Here is a 19,400-nt window from a genome sequence, read left to right as displayed (position 1 = left end):
TTTTTAACTTAAATATTATTTTAAATGGAAGTTCACACATGTTTAACTCGTTTGTGGTTTGATTCTAACGTTATCGTATTATCACCTCTGTTGGCATATACCATTAAAGGTGCACTGCGTAACATTTCTACCTGCTTGTCTCCATTATTGCTTTGTCTAGAATGTTCCACAGTACAGATTAAACCTATATCTATCTCTATCTATAGGGAGACAAGCAGCACTGTGCCATATTACAGTCCAGATCTGTGGAGAGTCGCCCCTATTCGCAGAAGGAATTATTGTATTGTTGAGCAATAGAAGCACCAGTAATGAATAAATGCTAGATGGATATGTTTAATGTCATACCATGGAACATTACACGCAAAGCAATAACATCTCCATGGAGACAAGTACAGTAGGTAGTGGACACACCACCAGAAAAGTTGCACAGTGCACCTTTAAACAACACTTAATAATACAATAATATATTGTAGGAGATGTTGAATTTCTAGTGCACTTCATATCATAATTTCCATGAAAGATTTACAACATTTATAGCAGTTTGACAATATAAAACTTCCTCTTTCTCATTTGCACATCCTCCATTAAATACTAATAAGTGTGTAATTTATATCACCAAGCCGAAGCATGATTGTATTAAACTGTCAACTCAAAGAGAAGCATGTTTGCAAGAATTTATTCACATGATCTGTATAATACTTAAGAAATATGCAAAATAAAACTACACTATGATCTGATCCTGTGCGACTGTGTGGAGTTGTATGAGTTAGGATTTAGTAGCTGGACATGGTGGACTTGATCCAGCTGGTGAAACGGCAGACTCTGGCGTAGACACTGGGGTGGTCCCTCATGGCACAGTCATACCCCCAGGACACAACCCCCTGAAGCATACCCGAGCACACCAAAGGACCACCAGAGTCTCCCTATAGGGCAAAGATATGTCAGATTAACTCAAGTGGGAATATATTATTATAGAGATGTAACAGTATCCAAACCTCTCCGTACGATATTTTCATGATATGTATCTCACAATACAATATTTATTGTGATATTTTGCAGAGGGTAACAAAACTGTGAATATGCTACTTTTTCCTTTTAAAATGCCAACAAGTCTTTGGTACTGTTATAATACAAAGAATTAAGATTTATAAGTGCTTAATAACAGTTATTTCTTCACAGAGTCTGCGCTGAAACAGCAAAGGATCATGGTCTATGTAGTTCCCTCTGTTTTTTTTTTTTTTTGCGACAGCACCACAGCAATGAATTCAAGCAAAGAGACTTGTGGTTCAATATATTATGATGGCCCACAATATTATCATGAGACTTTTGACGATACAATATCACGATATTTCGGATATTGTTACATCCCTAATTATTAAATGACATCTTTCGTGTTTTTAAAGGACCCTAATTAAGGTGTTTCCTCATGGCAAACATACCTGGAGTTGTGTTTTGTTTCATTCACACATTTAACACACAAACCCTGCATATTTAGGCTGAGTTCTTCTCTCAAACAGAAAACACTGTTCCACCTTGTGATGTCATGGAGTAATACAGAAAGTGCTCCACTGTGTTTTTAAACACACACACCTTCACTAGAGTCATTTGAATAATTTCAGACCTAGAAATGCCAATCTACTGAACTAAAGGTAAAAGAAAGCTGTTATCCACTACATGACATCACAAGGTGGAACAGAGCATTTTGAGCTTTGTGGTTAAAGACAGATTAATAATAAAGTATTATTCAAACATGTGTGAATAAAACAAAACACAACTCCAGACTTGTTTTTGGGAAGGTAACAACATTATAAAATGGCTTAAAGTTCACAAGAGTCAATTTTGTGTAATATACATTTAAAATATAGTCAAAAAAGGCTTAAGAGGAATGAAACGAGAGGAGGAAACCAATGCAAGGGCATAAACAGTGAGTGGACAATTGTTATTCTGTAATGTGACTAGAACTACAGAATTGTATTATTTTTTGTTTGTTTGATTTGTCAAAAAAAAAGTATTCCTCCTAATTTGAATCTACTTGGCAGCATTCCCTTTCCTTTATTTTTTATTTAATTGTATGTAAACAATTATTTTCATTTTATTTTCCCCAGGTCATTGTTGCCATGGTTACCTGGCAGCTGCTGGCTCCTCCGGACATGAAGCCGGAGCAGAGCATGTTGGGCGTCATGAGGTGGGGGTAGGAGTTTTTACAGATCCTGTCGTCAATGATGGGCTGTCTCAGGCACTGCAGTCTGTCAGGCATCATACCTGGACAAAGTACAATCATTTAAAGGTGCACAGTGTAACTTTTCAGCTGATAGTCCATCACCTGCTTGTTTCTTTTGATATGTCACTGCTTTGCTTTGAATGTTCCAAAGTATGACTTAAAAGAGATCTGCCTTACATTTACTCAATTACAGGTGGTTTTAAAGCTCAAAAAACAAGCAGTGATGGGAATTGCTTCTCTTTTTTACTTTTACTGAAAAAAGTAAGTATTTGTTATTGTTGTTTAAGATCTGCTGAAAAAAATTAGGTTCAGTTCAAATTGACAAATAAAAACTGCTAGAAAAAAAACTATTTTCTACTGAACTAAATTCTGCACAAATCTTTATCAAAATCAAACTTTAGAAACTTTATTAGATCTCAAAAGCTGTGTTAAATACTTTATTCTTTAACCACATTAAACAGGCACTAATAATTTTACTTGAATATTTCTTTGCTTCTGTACTTTTACTTAAGTAACAAAATGGAGTACTTCTTCCACCACTGCTATTCTTGGGCCTATTCACTATCCTACTTGAAACCCTAACGAATACTAAGTCATGTGGATAATTTATGTATTATTTTAGTATTTCTCTGAACTTACTTCCATTAGCAGACATGTTGCCCCATCCAGACACCAGGCAGTTCTCGTCAGCCATGGGGCACCTGCTCGGCAGCGCCACCGTCTGGACATAGCTGTTGAGGGTTGCTGGGCGACTGAGTTTGATCAGCATGATGTCGTTGTCCAGGTTGTAGCTGTTGTACTGAGGATGTTTAATGATTCTGGAAGAGTCGATCCACTGCTCTGTGCCCTCGTTCACAGCGATGTTGTGCTCACCCAGACGGACATTGATGCGACTAAAGTGAGAAAAATAAATAAATAAACAAGGAAATAAAATCTAACTTATATTTATATAGCACATTTTACCAACACAAGCCTCCAAAGTGCTGCACAGAGTAGGCACAATATAAATTTACACAGAATAAAGCATAGAAAATAAATAAGCAAGTCAATACAAAAACAGAAAAAATACTAAAATGAGCAATAGAAAAATAGAAAATAAAATCAATAATAGACAGACAGAGGACCACACAATTCTCATGCAGGGATAAAAGCCAGTGAGTAAAAGTGTGTTTTTAAACAAGACATAAAAGCATCAACTGAAAGGAAAGATAGAAAAGAAAATATTGTTTGTGTACGCTATTGTCCACGAGTTTATGTACATCATTTAAAGGTGCACGATGCAACCTTCAAGTTTTTCTGGAATGTTGTGTTGTATTTTTTATTTATTTTTCCCAATATTTTTATTGATTTTCAGACAATAAAAATTCCACAAGAACAACTGACCACGTTAACACAGGTCAACATACAACCCAAAAATAATAATAATAAAATAAAATAAATAATAATAATAATAATAAAATAAAATAAATATAAAAATAATAATAATTGCAAACAAATTTCACACACTCACACACTCATACACATTCACATATTCACTATACAATGTTTGCACAATACAATTTATCAGTCGCAGGTGAGTCCTTGATTTATATTCGGTGACCATATGTACTTAAAAAAAAAAAAAAAAAAAATATATATATATATATATATATATATATATATAAAATAACATTAAAAATAAATAGATAGATATTAATAAAAATTAGTAGAGAAACATAAATAAATAAATTGATAGATAATATAAAAAAATTATACAAAATAAATAAAAAATATTAATAAAAAAATAAGTAATTAATAAACAATAAAATGAGATAAATAATAATACTAAAATAAAATAATAATTACAACAATAGCAACAACAACAACATTAATGAAAATAAATAAAAAATCTGTATTTGTCACCGCCAATTCTGGACAACAACAATAACAATATTATATATATATATATATATATATATATATATATATATATATATATATATATATATATATATATATATATATATATATATATATATATATATATATATATATATATATATATATATATATACATACATCACTTCCATTTTTTTGATATAATATTTAAATAAGGTTCCCATAATTTCACAAAGTCTTTTTGTGTTGTATATTTAATTTGTATTTATATTTTTTATTTAACTTAATTTAACTTATCAACAGTGCATTTATTCAATTCCAGGTGTTTAATTGCTGCAAAAATACTACACCATCATGCCAAATTAGAGTACAGATCAACACACCAACATCTCCACACAAACACGGAGCAGATCCCACACAAGAAAAGTTACATAATCCACCATAAAGCACATAATCACATCTACTATTAAAATTAGACTAATAAAATAAAATTTTATTTAATATTTATTTTTATATTAATATTTTATGGTTACACACTATGTGTGTAACCATAAAATATTACTTTTGTCTTGATAAATAGAGAAACGCCATCTTATTTGTAAATTGTGAGATTTATTAGGACAAACCGTGCAATGTTTTGGCATTTTCCTCTATGTCCTTGGGCTGCTCCCTCTTCTCCAAAGCACTTGTCTCAAGTAACTGATATGCGAAGTTCTCATTCTTTTATGTCTTGATGTTAATTAAATCTGTTTAATCATTGACTCCTTTTAACTTTTGTCTGTGATTTGGTAAATGGTCACATTTTTATAAACCATTTTCTACCTTGAAGGCACTCACAATCACTTTACATCAAGGAACCACTCACCCAATCACACACACATTCATACACCAGTGTACACAAACACTGGGAGTGAGGCATTAAGTGTCTTGCCTAAGGACAAAATTACAGCATTCATCTGTGGGAGCAGGATTCGAAGTGCCAACCTTCGGATCAGTGGACAAACTTTCTACGTACAGTTTTAACACCTTGTAAAACTGGTTTAAAACTACTTTGGAGATTGTTTTAGTTGTATCAGGGACATTGTGGTCATTATTTGGTGTCATATCTAAGAATATGAGGAGCCACCCAAAATGTCAGTAAAAATAAAGTGTAATGTAATAGTAATTTTCTGCACTTACGACTTGTAACAGTGAGCGGCAGACACAACCCACTGGCTGGAGATGAGAGAGCCCCCGCAGAAGTGGTACCCGGCGTTCAGAGACACCTGGTACGGGACTGAGTTTTTGGGACACTCATATCCTCCAACGATCTTATCATCCTCTGCAGCAACTGTCGAACAAACAAGCAGTGATGGAACGTAATAAAGTAAAATTAGTAAAAAGTACTGTACTCAAGTAAAGATTTGAGGTAACTGTACTTATACATTGTGTAACTTTTCTGGTAGAGGGTCCATCAAATGCTTTTCTTCATAGAGATGTTATTGCTTTGTCTGGAATATTTTCATAGTATGGTATTAAACCTTTCTATGATCATGGAGACCAAACCAGACCAAATTACAGGTCAGATCTCTGGAGAGGCAACCCTACTCACAGTCAGAATGTCTGTTTTTCTAGCTATTTTTGAGCTATAAAACCACCTGTAATTGAATAAATGTAAATTTGATCTGTTTAATGTGACACTATGGAACATTCTAGGCCGTGCAATACCAAGCAGGTGACGGACCAACAACCAAAAATTTACACAGTGCACCTTTCAGTAGATTTTAAATTGGATACTTTTTACTTTCTGCTCCACTACATTCTGACACATTATTGTGTGAAACGTCCTGAAAAGGCTGAAGGTTTATTTTTAACATGTTCATACTTTGAGTAAACAAAAACATACTAATAAAAACAGCTAAAAAAAAAAACCAAAAAACTATTGGATGGTGTCTGTTGAACAAAATTCTGCACAAATCTTTATCAAAATCACTACATTTTAAGCTGTGTATATATAAGAAATCAAAATCTGTTGAACACGGGTAGAGTAGCCATTAAGTGTACTCAAGTAATAGTAACATTACTTCAAAATAATATTAGTAGAAAAACAAAGTATTGAACCAAGATAATACTCAAATAACACTGTCTGGGCATTACATCTGATAATGTGAAGACAAAACAGAAAAACTGAACTAAATGTAGTATTTTCAAAGGACAAACCACAAAAAATTAAAAACTAAATCCTATTTGAAGTAGTGGTGCAAGAAATACAAATTAACACTTCTAGAGTAACCCATTTTTTTTTTTTTTTTTTTAACCCTATTCAGAGTTATATTAGAATTTAAAATAGATGACTGAAGTAGGAGTAAATGTATAATATCTGGAATATACACAGAGATGTACAAGATTTTCAAAAAGTTCAAGTAACCATAATAAATAAATAAGTAAATTATAGTAACAGAGTTGCTATATAACAGAGCATCTATCACTGAAAATAATGCATAGGCTATTTTTATTTAAATATTTTTTTCATATAAATGGACTTACAAGCTGCGCCAAGCAAAGCTAGGAAGATGAGGGCCTTCATCGTGATCACTCTCGAGACCAGGACACGAAAATCCCCCCTTTAAATACTGCCATTCATCCTGCTACGTTTCTCACGATAGAAAGGTACAACGTATGCACTGTTCTGGGAAACAGCCATATGTTCCTTATGTTCAAAGAAATAGCAGGGAGATAATGTCCTTACGTAATGGAAACCCCAAAAAGTAAACACCATTGTAATAAAAATAAATGTTGAATCTAAATATTTCAATACATTTTTCCCATTTACATGTTTAAATTTAACATATACAGTCTAAATGATTTGCTTTGGATCCACATAAAATAATAATGTGCCATATAATACAGTGAAATATGGCTAAATATATGAGAACAAGTGTGCCAGTGTTATTTTGACAATTAACCTAGTGTAAAAAAGCGTTGAAAGTACATTTAAAAGGTGCATTGCTTAACTTTTCTGTTTTTTTTTTTGTTTTTGTTAGAGGGTCCGCCGCTTGCTTGACTACATGTACGTTATTGCTTTTTTTCCCCTGGAATGTTCTAAAGTATGGCCTTTAATTTAACTATTTCTCCATGGAGACAAGCAACCACATCACCAGCCCAAGTTACAGGTCAGATCTGTGGAAAAGTGGGACCCGTGCACAGTAAGAATGCATGTTTTTGTGGTAGTTTTGAGAAACAAACTTCTCTAATTGAATAAAAGCAAGATATATATTTTTAATGCCATACTGCAGAATAACAATAACATCACCATGGAGACCAGTAGAAGGCAGATTTACTATAAATGTTACACAATGCACCTTTAAGATTGTTCTGTTAATACAAAATTCTGAGAAAATAATTGTGAACATAGTTTGAATGTGAAACTTTAATTAGGAAATGGAAAAAAAGCTGGAAAAGATTATCAAACAACTGTATACAAGTATGTACAGAGGCGTGGTATAAGCAATACCAAATGCAGTCACTATTTTAGAAAACACAGACACCCCATTTAAGTCTTCAGTTTAAACCCTATGTACAGGTTTTCTATTCAACATATTAGACAAAAGTAAGTCTTGGTTGTATTTTGTTTGAACTGACCTATATGAACATAACTCAGCCATAAAATAACAAGTGAACTTAAGGTTTCCTGTTGAGGTAGCATGCCAAACCCCCGAAAATAAAATAACTTATGTCACAAATAACAAGCAAGATAAAAGCTCAACTCATTTATTTCCTTCAAAGTGTGTTAATTTTACATTTATTGTTCATAATATACAAAAATACAAAAACATGGGACTGTGGCATTTACATTATATATATTTTTGAATCCGCCCTGAGGCTCTGTCCCTCATAGACCATTAAATACACAAACAGCAAAAGTTATCAACAAACTGTGATAGTGGAATAAAAGCGAGACACACAAATAAAAACAATGAACTTAATAACTAATGCGGAAAACAGGATTTGACTGGTTTAAAACTAGTTCTACTTTTCTTGAAAAATGCACATTTTTAAAACTATGAACAGGATAAGACTGAAATCACCATTGTATGCTGCGGTGATAGTAAAATGTAGCTGCTCCACAAAGTGGTGTTGACCATTTGTTTATGTGAATTAAACTTTACGCAAAAAGGACGGGATCAGATGCCCAATATATTCCCATTAATTTTGTCCACAATATTATTTATAAGTCTTTCTGCAGTGCAATTTGAGAATATACTACAGTGATATTAGCTAGTATGACTTTCCTTTCAAAGCTTAATTAAATTTGAAACATTTTTGATTATTCTAGCCTTGTGAATGATGTGGTTTTAGTATATGACTTTATATATCTATAGAGAAATTGTACAATAACCTGCTGCCAAGTTTGGGAATCACAGCAATGGGATATTTCGTTGTTGCAAGCCAGTAAAAGTTGAATCAGTTACTTATTATGCATATATTGATAACACGGTTTCCTTATTTGACAATTTTTCACAGTAAAGAGACCCATGTTTGAATTTGGTGTACTATCATCCTTTTCAGCCATTTCCACAGTAAACCAGGTTGTACATAATTTTGTTGGTTGACCATCTCTTCATACTTGCATTTTAAATACAAATAAATAAAAAATGGCTATAACTGGAAAATTCGACCACCACATCTGATGAGGTTTGACTGCGTAACTGCAAACTGGTCACTGTACAGTCAGTGGACCCAACTGCATGCGTTGTCAAATTGAAATTCATAGCAACATCACATCATTTGCTCCTCCACTCTTGTTCTAGTGCAGAAATGATGGCTAAACTTGAGCTTAGTTGAGGAATCGGCGGCACCTCCTGGCCCCACAGTTACAGTGCAGCTTGCTGTCCTCATCCTCAATGGGGAACTTGTAGTCATAGGTTAGCTCCTCTCCTCTGTAAATCTTTCTCAGGGCAAATATTACGATGTGCTTGCGTCCATCCACATTGATGACGCGCGAGTAGCAGTTGGGCTCACACGAGTGGTTTATGAAGCGCGCCGCGTTCCCCTGCATCGTCGCGTCAACCACGTCAAAGTCGTCAATGCGGAACATGTAGCAGCCAATGCCCTGAACGGGATGAGTCCAAAGACAAGTCAGGAAAGTTGGCATTTAAATATGTAACATATATATAACATATTTATATCTAACTATTTGATATATTTCCATTTTATATAATACTGTCTTGTTTGGTTGATTTGTGCTAATTAAAACACATCTTATTAAGAGTTGTGTATAATACTAATCTAATACAAATAAAGTGACCAAAAAGAGAATGAGGTAAAAACTACAAAAATGTAGGAAACTTAATAACTACTACTTCTTATAGCAGGCAGGTTAGCAGAAATTTGGTGGCCTGGGGCAAGAAGCTTTACATAGATCCCCCTCTAATATAAATTAATAGGAAGAGGATCCAATTCTGTGCCCCTAAAACCCTGGGGTATGGGACAACAGCCCCAATTTTCACAGGTTTAAAATATAAAGTAAATTTAATAATAAATTAAGTCTAAACTCATCTACAATACCATTTGACTTGGATTATTTCATTTGCTATTTTTATATTTTATTTCTGTTGTTGGATCTACAGTGTCTCAAGAAATGCAACCCAGCCAATTAACTGTTTTTGTCTAATCAAAATGTAAACCCACGGAAAAAAAAATATTTGAGATAGTTTTCCTCATCTGTGTACAATCCTGGGGCAAGTTTATTCAATTTTTGTTATTATAATATATTGTGATGTGTGAGCTTCTGTGTCCAAATAAACAAACTATTGATCCACAAGCGAAATTAAGTCTAATTTTACGTCTTAGTATCTCACCCCATCCTTAATGGTTACATATTATTCATTAACATACGTATTTGTTTTTACGAACCTTGCTGTCGTAATATTTCTCTCTTTTGTCCGTGAGTACAGCTCTAATGACCGCTCCAGCGTATTCGATCACCATCTCACCAGCCTCAATGTTTCGTTTACAGAAAAGGCCTCTTCCGTGGATTGCAGATCTAAAATAAAGTAAAAAAAAAAACAATTTAGCAAATGCTTTGGTTTAATTAATATAGAGCAAGAATAATGTAGCAAATCTTTGGACATACCTGTAAACTCCAACTGCCTCTTTGGAAATTTTCTCCAGATGTCTGAACCTCATAGCCATAGGGAGCTCAGTGCTGGTGAATCGTCTGCTCAGGAACAAAATAGATTAATTTATCTTTTTTTTTCAATGACAGGATGCAGTATGATAAAAGATGGAGTTACCTGGAAGATTTCAGAGGAAAATCATCATCTTCTTCCTCAAAGGGACCAATGATCTCAGGGAGAGCTCTATGTTGCGATGCCAGGAAGTTAAACATATCGAAGGTGGCTTTCCTGAGAAATAAAAAGAAAAGTCAATACAAAAATATTGTTTTAGCAAGTTTCTTTTGTTTTTGATGCTCCAAGTCTGCCCCCCCTCCCTTGGCTGCATGCGTTAAGTCACTCCACCTTCAGCGCTAATCTCAACACAATCAGCTGTATCCCGCTGATGAAACTCGTGCACATCGCATTGGGTTTGCCAAGTGTATGGTTTGGCATTGTGTTTGGTATATTTATGGAGAACTGTTGTAGGCTTGTGGGCTGAACAGTGCACAGAATCTCACAGCTAATCGTGAGGAAGATTCAAATAGGGCCTGGGAGGGAAAATACTAAAATACTCAAACATGTATGGATGACTCTTCAGGCATGTTTTTAAATGAGGGAACAACATTACAACATGGTAGAAAGCTAAAAAAATGCATAATACCCCCACCCTCTTTCATTATAAAAGTAATTGGCTTTATTTTTAGCATGCTGTAGCACCAGAACACCACAAGAAGAGTAAATTTAAAGTGTAGCATTTTTTGTGGCTGCATTTTGCATTATAATAGTTGGATCATCTTTTGTGTTATATCTATGCCCCTAAGCATGCCCATAAGCAGCCAAGTGTAGTACCGTGTGCAGACTTCGGCCCGGGCACAGCCGCTGGGGTTGAGGGGTAGTTCTTCTTCTTGGTTCTCACAGCGGTGGAACCTGAAGCGGTGCTGTTTGCAGTCAGCCGCTCCCTGAAGCTGCTCCAGGAGGAAGAGCACCGCGTCATGGAGGAGACCCAGCACCCGAGGCCCATTCATCCCACCTAGAGGCAACTGTTTCAGGTGAAAGTCTGCTCGCGCCTCCAGCACGCCGTCAATCACCGCCCGCCATGCCACTGAGGAGAGAGACAGCTTATGTGACCAAGGAAAAAAGACTATTTGACATCAATCTCTTTGAATTAATAAAAAGTATGAAGTATTTTAATCTAACAAATGTAGGTCTCAGAAGTGAAATGACAAACATGAGTCTCTGCCTGCTGAATTAGTACAGTACAAATGCATATGGTCATCCAAAACTCAGCTGCCCACATCATCACACCGGTCCTACAACAACTCCACTGGCTCCCTAACACACACTGCATTCAATACAAATATACACATTCACATTCAAAGCCCTCCTACAACCTCACTCCTCCACATCTGAGCTTCACTACATTGCCACATTTGCCCACTTCCTCTACTCCTCCTCTCTCCGCTCCTCCTTCAGCTGTTTGCTCTGTCCCTTTCTCACCAGCTGTTACCCCTGCTCCTCCTTTTTCTATTGCCAGTTCTGTTCCCTCTACTCCTCCTCTCAGCTCCCTGTTCCCTATGCTCCTCCTTTCTTCCTTCATTCCTCTTCCCAGCTGTTCCCTCTGCTCCTCCTCTCTTTCCACTCCTCTCTCCAGCTCTGTTCGCTCTGCTCCTGTCTCACTCCTCCTCTCTCCAACTCTCTGTTCCCTCTGTTCCTCCTCTTTCTCCCTTCATTCCTCCTCTCTCCAGCTCTCTGTTCCCTCTGCTGTTCCTCTTTCCACTCCTCCTCCTCTTTCCACCTCTCTGTTCCCTCTGCCCGTCTCGTCACCATGGGGAGCAGAGCCTTCAGTCACTCTTGAACACTCTCCCTCTTGACCTCCAAAACACTGACTCTCATACTTCAAATCCAAACACAAAACACAACTGTTCAGACTGCCCTGTTGAATTGTGATTTTTATGTCTTTTTTATTCTGTAAAGCAATTTAAATTACTTAACTGTGTATGAATTGTGCTATACAAATAAATTGCCTTGCCTTGTATGCTTTTAACTGTATGTTTTATATTGTATTTAACTTAGTTCTGTAATTATGCTTTTATATTTGTTTATTGTTGTAAGGTGACCTTGAGTATACAGACAGGTGCCTAATAAATAAAATGTATTATTATTATTATAAAAAAGTATGCCTCTACCTTCTATACTGTTAGCTTTGACGCTGAAGCCATCATCACTGGTGATTTCAAATCTCAGATGTGGTTGGTTCATACATGTTTTCTTTCTGAATTTGAGGGCAGGTGGCTCATCTTCTGAACTGACTCCTAAAATATAAGACAAAGAAAAAGATAAATTAGGGATTTTAGCCTTTATGTAAACATTTTGGTTTAAAAATGTAACAGACCTGAATAAGGGCCCCACTCTGTGAGGTCTCCGTGCCGAGAGCTCACCCACTTGTGCGTTTTACTGTCCATATCACAGTCGCCTGGTGCCACATCAGCTCTGGGATATCTGAGCAGACAGAGGACAAACAACACACTTATATATAAATACATAATTAGGCAACTTACTATTGAAATGTAAATCCTGGTGCATTCCCATTATGTCAATTTAACAAGTGCTCCAGGTCTTTGGCTTCTTCAGGTGGCACCTGTGTGGGTTGTCTGGCTGGCCTTGGTTCAGCAGGGGACTTGGAATGGCAATTAACTTTGGCTGTAGTTATGCATTTTTAGATATAGGTTTATGTTTTGCATTTTTTCATGTTTTTATCCCTTTAGTAATGAATACAAATAGAAACATCTGCAGTTTTAGAAATGATGAAATGTATCGCTTCTTAGTTCTAAAAGGTGCTGTACCTGATTTTTACCATCTTAAAAACATGAAAAACAGAACTAGCCCCAAGTTATTTGTGACTTATGCAGCCTAAATGTTCACCATAATGAGTTTATAGAGGCTTTTAACAACTTTCAGACACCAGAGTCGAGTTATGACTATTGTGTGATAAGAGATAAAACATAATAACAAAAATACCTGCTGGGTTTTGGAGCTGGTGGTGCCACGATTCGAAGTGGGTCAGGTTCCATTTTATGTTCTTCGTCCAGATCAAGCACGTCCTTCAACGATGGAGCCTTTATCCGAACACCGCTGAATTTACTGCAAAAATAAAATACGTACATGAGACACTGATCAAAACGCAAGAATTCCGTTTCTCTTTTTTGGGGGTATGTTCAAGATTAGTATATTCAGCACATCATATTTGTGTGTGTTGCCTGTAAATAACATGGTTGGGGTCAAACACAGCTCAAATTTATCATTAATTTTTCAAAACCCAAGAAAATTCAAGTATGCAATGTTCAATCTTTCTCTTTTTTTAATTTTTTTTATAAGTATTAACTATAGACTGTATAAAGAAGTGTTCTTAGGAGGTATGATGTCATCCATAACGTTCAGCTCCAGTCAAATGAAGCTCACAAAGCAGGTTAATACAAACATTTTAAGACCAAAATGACAAAGCTCACTGCAGCCGTTACAGAGAGAGTGATGAACATTTTTAATAATTTACTGGACCCAGACTCGATAGAGCCAGATGTGACCCCATTATTGATTGATTGATTGCCCCCCCCCATGAACACTTCCTACGCAGAGGCTAGCAGGTTAGCCATGCTCATTTATATACAATCTAAGGGGTTTAACTTAAGATGTCTCAAAAGTCAGCAGCTCAGAAGATAAACATTATGATGGATGTGACACTTGAAGTTTTCCTTTGAGAAATCTCAGGAGCTGAAGCAGGACTAATGAAGGGACGGTTCAACAAACAGTGGGGCACAGGAGCAATTGTCAATGTCAACACACAAACAGAAGAAATATTTGATTACAATTACACATTAGATAAACATAAAAATATCACCAATGAAAGCTGCACATTGTATAAAAGAAATATATTTATATTATAAGCCCTCACACTTCTGGGGAAAGGTGCTTGTTTACTGTTCTAAAATTCATTATGAAACAGATAAGCACAAAAATCAACAATCCATCAAAATGTGCAAAAACTTTGCCAAAAGTTAAAAGTTTGCCACCTTAAACATAATCTATGGCGCTCAACAGTGACCGACTGGAAATTAAATTTCCTATTCATTTATCTCAGACTTTCAGAAAAAAAATGTATATTAAAAGTTCGAAAGCTAATTTGCTAAGTGTTAATGACCACCTATAAATTTAATTTAAATCTGTTTCTAAAACTTTATAAACTGCAAAGTTATTCATACAGTTTGCTTAATCCTGGATATGGTTTAAAACATTAAAACATGGATATTATATATTATTATAATATAGATATTAGTTAGCACGTAGCTGGTACGCCTCCATCATGCCTTTAAACATTAGAATTGTTCGAAAAGTCTGTGGGACAAATTAATGGAAAATGTACTTCCAGAACTGGAGTGAGCGGAAAACAATTCACAATTTACCTGTCAGCGTCCTCTGGATCACTTGCATCTACAAGATAGTCCAGCTTGGATTTCTTCCTGCTCGGGCGTTCAGATAAGGATGACACCCTCTTGACTCGGACCTGGGTGCGTGATGAGGTCTGTGCGATAGCACTGGGGTCAGTGAGGGGGGCATTTTGATCTAGTTCAGACGGTGAAGCAAAGGGCACGTTCTGAACAACTGGATCAGGTTTAGACTTAGGTTTTCGTCCGCCTTTTCTTATAATAATAGGTTTTGTCCTTTCTACTTCACGATGTGTTGCCATTGCCTTTTCGATGATGGCTTGGGCAGAGTCCTCTTCTTTAGAAGGCTGGGGTTCAGGAGTCGTGATGGTAACAGGAGAAGTGGCTGGAGATGAAGAGGGGACAGTTTTTACCATTCTGAAAACTATCCTTTTTTGGGTTAGTGGATTACTGCTATCCACAGCTGAAGGGACAGTGATGGCTGCAGGAATAGTTATAGTAGCTGGACTTGTTGTACTCAATGACACAGTTGGAGGTGGTAAGCTCATAGCTGTGACAGAACTAACTGGTATTGTGGGGGTAGGCAAGCTCACTGCAATAGCTTGATTCGAGGTGGTAGTTTCTGAAGTAGTGGAGGGCGTTGCCGTGGCAGTCTGGGGTCTTATCACAACACGCGGGACGTTGCGTTGTAAAGGACTCCCGCTATGAAGAAGTTTTGCAATCTGGCTTATCTTGTTGTACGCTGGAGAGTTTGTGCTAACCGCTTGATATGTATTACTTCTTGGGTCTTTTATGAGAATTTGCCCTTGTCTGTTCACTAATAAAACCTGAGGAGCTGGAGTTGTGGCATTCGCATTGGCCATAGCTGCCTGATTGGTAGCGCCTTGTTGTTGATCTAGTGGTTTTGTATTGTTTAAACGGATAGCGATAGATCTTCCCCGCGGTGCACCAGGTTGAATAGGCAAAGCATTGAGTCCATTGAGTACAATAGGTGAGGTGACAGTGCGAGGGACAGTGCCAATCGTAGCCACTTTAGCTACTCCAGGAGAACTTCCAACAGACGGAGAAGGCAATACCAGTCTGACTTTGTGCTGTTGGGGCATAACAAGATTGATCTTTCTGGGAGGGGGTGTAGGTGTAGCCTGTTTTATTGCAATAGGTTTCACTGGGGGTTGCAGTTTTTTAGGGGGGCTAGGAAGTTCTGGGGCGTAATCAGGATCTTTCAAATCATCTTTAAAACCTTCAACAGATTCGTCAGAAGAGCTAGTGCTGCTATCATCGTCATCTGCGTTGTTTTTTGATGCAGATGTGAAATGCCCCGTTTCTGCGTCAAGGAGGACATTGTTATCAAAAACTGAAGAGGGCGTGAGGGGCTGCTGGTTGCTTGAACTTTGTGATCCACTGTAGATTGACTCCAGTTGTTTAATAGCTGCAGATTGGGTCTCTTTGTCCATAATTTCGCTACCATCACTGTCAGACTCCCCATCGGCCCCATCTAGCTGCATGATAGACTGAGCTGGGTTAAGATTAGGGGCATCTGAGCTGGAGGGCACATCAACAACAGTTCGAGAAAACTTTATGTAACGTTTTGAATCGTCATCCTCTGCTTCGTTTCCCTGCTTGACAGTCTCACCTTCCCCCTTGTTGGTTTGACAGCTAAATGCCATATTTTCTGATAGCAAGTTATCGTCAAACTCAAGCTTAGCGTTTAACATCGAGTCCACTGCTACATCTGTGTCAAATACTGTATAGGGCAATTCTTGAGACATTAACTGTGCAACTTCCTCCTCCAAGTTATCAGGGGCAAGTGAAATCCCGTTTGTAGTTGCGACCGCTGCATCTTCTGCCTCGGATGAAGCCAGAAAGTCTTGAGGGACCTCTGCTGAAACAGGAGTGGTGATTTTAAAGCTATGCCTTCCTTTTGGAGAGTTACTGAGGGACCCACGATGAGGTGAGAAACCGGATGTGGTCGGAGAGCCCCACACCGGTGAGGTAGAGTTTTGGCGAGACAGTGGCGGTGAGAGGGTGCCGATGGCAGCTGAGCGCGGAGGGGAGCTGAAGAGGGAGGTTCTGGTACCCCCGGAGCGGTGGGCGGCGGGGGCGGAGGGGTCAGTATCTGAGGGGGAGGAGCTACAGCGACTCCGGGATGAGAGACGGCGAGTACGACGTGTGTCCTCCAGGTCCCGAAGTGTGACAATGTGATGAGGTTTGGGTGGTGCTGTCCCTAAAAATTAAGAGAAAAGTAAAGTTATTAATAATGGACAAAAAAATACTACTTTCATACAGCACTTATGATCTTTTACATAAAGTTACAGCACACATCTGCTGTTTTTCTTTCCATAATCAGTTTTAGGCATTTGTTTAAACTTTTGCTGCTTTTTTCCTGCATAATTATTTCATGGTTGGATTTGCTTTTATTGTTTTAGGACTAGTATGATAAAATTTTTAGCTATTCTAACTTTTGTTGTTGTCTTGGTCTCTGTGCAGCACTTTGGAAACTGCTTTGTTTGTAAAATGTGCTATAGAAATAAAGTAGATTTGGATGTATTTTAAACCAGTGAGGTTCAATGACTTGAGACATTAAGCTATTGAACCATAACTAAATATTATGCTGAACATTTCTGTATTTAAATCAAAATAAAATACAAAAAATGTCAGAAATTTGCAATAAGGAAAGATACTGTATTGCAGTAATAACAAATTCAACAAATGACATATATTCAGTCTACCTGGCGATGGTAAAGGCCTGGACGATCCCCCGGCTGGTCTCCGTGCGTGTGGGTAGATTGGACTCTTAGATCCAGATGTATTGTGCATTTTAGGGGAGGGTGTACTGGACTTGACAGGACTAACTGGGTAACTTTCACACTCCATGGACTCCAGATCTGACAAAAAACATTAAATTAAAAAATGTAAAAAAGGTAATCTGTTATTAAATGTCCAACAGTTCGATTCTCCTCACCTCTGTGGTGGTTTGGGCTGTGGATGATAGTGTGGTTTTCTCCTTGGTCGAACTTAGCATCTTGTTCTTCACCGGGGAGCGGTGTGCTGACCTCAGTGACTTTACATGTGTACTTACAGCGCCTCCGCGGGTCCACGGTGCTCCAGTATAACCGAGAACATCTGGACAGGGAGAAATTAAAGGTGCATTATGTAACTTTTCTAGTGGAGGGGCTGTCATCTGATTTTTTTTTTAACTTGGAGATTTTTTTATAATTTATTTTTGCATTTATTTTTGTGTGTGACAGTACAAACAGTAAGAGACATTAGACATTTTGACTTGACGGGATAGGGAGACTTGCAAGGTTTGATGGGGGTGACGAGACAATAAGAATGGCTTCTGTTCTACTTATACGGGAGGGCAAGTGTGTGTGTGTGTATGAGCAGGTAAGTAATAAAACAGAAGAAATAAGAGGGTAAGGGTGAGAAAAATGTTAAATATAATGGAGATTTTATTGCTATGTATTAAATTTGTCTATCTTGCATTTATTTAATTATAGGCGTTTTTATTGCTTAAAATAAAACAGTCTCGTCACTGAACTGGCATGCAACTTGGCTTGGTGGTGTCACTATTTTGTCTCCAAGGAAATGGATACATTTAATGCAATACTGTGAAGCATTTTGGACAAAGCAACAACATCTCCATTAGAGACAAGGAGGTCACAGATCCTCTACCAGAAAAGTTACACAGTGTACCTTTAAACCATTAAAAATTATCACATGAAAATTGTCAACTTTCCAAAGCTCATTTTAACAAAATAAGCAGGATCAGGGATTCTTTATGGAATATTTTTTTACTCACTGATATCCAACTGGATACAGCGCTCTTCCATTTGATGAGAGCTCTGTTAAAACACCGAGTTTGTGGATCTGAAGGGAGCCTGTAATTAAGAAAAGAAAGTTGCTGTTGGAAAGTGTTGGAAAGAAAGTTGGCATAAGGAATTAGAAAGTTTATAGGTTCAGATCAATACCAAAATCTATACTTAAAAGGCCTTAATATTCACATTGGCATTAGAAGATTTCCATTTACTTTAGAATTATTTCAATATAAATAACATGTTGCCCAAAGTAAAAGTCTACGAGTAAAATCCATAGATTTACCAATTGACATGTTGATGGACTCTGGTTCGAGGCCAGTCAGAAACTTTCTTTTGAGATTAATCCCGTGAAAGTCCACATAAACTCTGCGAGGCACTTCAAACTCCTCCACCACCTGGAAATCAAAATCAGAAAAACATAAATCACATGTATTCTGCATGTATGTAACTTAATTGTCGTTTTGTTTTTAATGTCATCTTTATATGCTCAGCACTTTGGAAATGGTTTTGTTTATAAAATGTGCTATCTAAATAAAGTGAATTTGACTTGTTTACAGTGATAAAATGACATTAGCTCACCTTGTCACTGATGAGCTCCCTGTGTCTGTTGCAGTAGACTTTGCGGTCATGCTGAAAGACACAGTTCTCAATTCGAGCGCACATGAAGTGGAAGTTACTTTGGCAGGACATCAGACAGCAGCCCACTGTCGCTCCAGACTGACCACAACGATCACACCGCTAAAGATGAAAGGTAGACATTAGGAAATATGACCCAGCTTGGAACAATCTGAGGATATATGTAAAAATAATAATTATAATATTAGGCATCTCTTTATTTCACATTAGTAACAGAAGCTTTAAGATAAAATTTATTTTATGGATCTCCACAAAAACAGAGGGTAAATAG

The 19,400-nt window shown here is 37.0% G+C and overlaps 1 protein-coding gene across 4 annotated transcripts in view; it reads right to left on the bottom strand.

Moving 5' to 3' along the window:
- Positions 1-773: 773 nt before the first annotated feature.
- The window catches only part of kmt2ba (lysine (K)-specific methyltransferase 2Ba), a 39,001-nt gene continuing 20,374 nt past the window's right edge, over positions 774-19,400 (bottom strand). For 2 of the 4 annotated variants that reach the window (XM_055157682.1, XM_020925852.2), the window contains exons 23-36: positions 19,073-19,231; positions 18,777-18,888; positions 18,478-18,556; positions 17,638-17,798; positions 17,405-17,560; positions 14,694-16,899; positions 13,255-13,377; positions 12,629-12,735; positions 12,423-12,548; positions 11,086-11,338; positions 10,375-10,485; positions 10,215-10,298; positions 9,995-10,124; positions 7,834-9,191 (exon numbers count right to left, since the gene is read on the bottom strand). In XM_055157682.1, the coding sequence (XP_055013657.1) occupies positions 8,916-9,191; positions 9,995-10,124; positions 10,215-10,298; positions 10,375-10,485; positions 11,086-11,338; positions 12,423-12,548; positions 12,629-12,735; positions 13,255-13,377; positions 14,694-16,899; positions 17,405-17,560; positions 17,638-17,798; positions 18,478-18,556; positions 18,777-18,888; positions 19,073-19,231 (4,083 nt within the window). In that variant the 3' untranslated portion in view covers positions 7,834-8,915. Of the gene's footprint in view, positions 924-2,125; positions 2,263-2,856; positions 3,115-5,278; positions 5,430-6,625; positions 9,192-9,994; positions 10,125-10,214; positions 10,299-10,374; positions 10,486-11,085; positions 11,339-12,422; positions 12,549-12,628; positions 12,736-13,254; positions 13,378-14,693; positions 16,900-17,404; positions 17,561-17,637; positions 17,799-18,477; positions 18,557-18,776; positions 18,889-19,072; positions 19,232-19,400 lie in introns of those variants that run through there. The other 2 variants (XM_020925835.1, XM_020925834.1) reach the window with 2 other exon arrangements.

The sequence above is a fragment of the Boleophthalmus pectinirostris genome, unplaced genomic scaffold, assembly GCF_026225935.1.
Source record: "Boleophthalmus pectinirostris isolate CB_2022bp ecotype Guang Dong unplaced genomic scaffold, ASM2622593v1 HiC_scaffold_21, whole genome shotgun sequence".
Classification (NCBI taxonomy): domain Eukaryota; kingdom Metazoa; phylum Chordata; class Actinopteri; order Gobiiformes; family Gobiidae; genus Boleophthalmus; species Boleophthalmus pectinirostris.
This window is presented reverse-complemented; position numbering and strand designations above follow the sequence as displayed.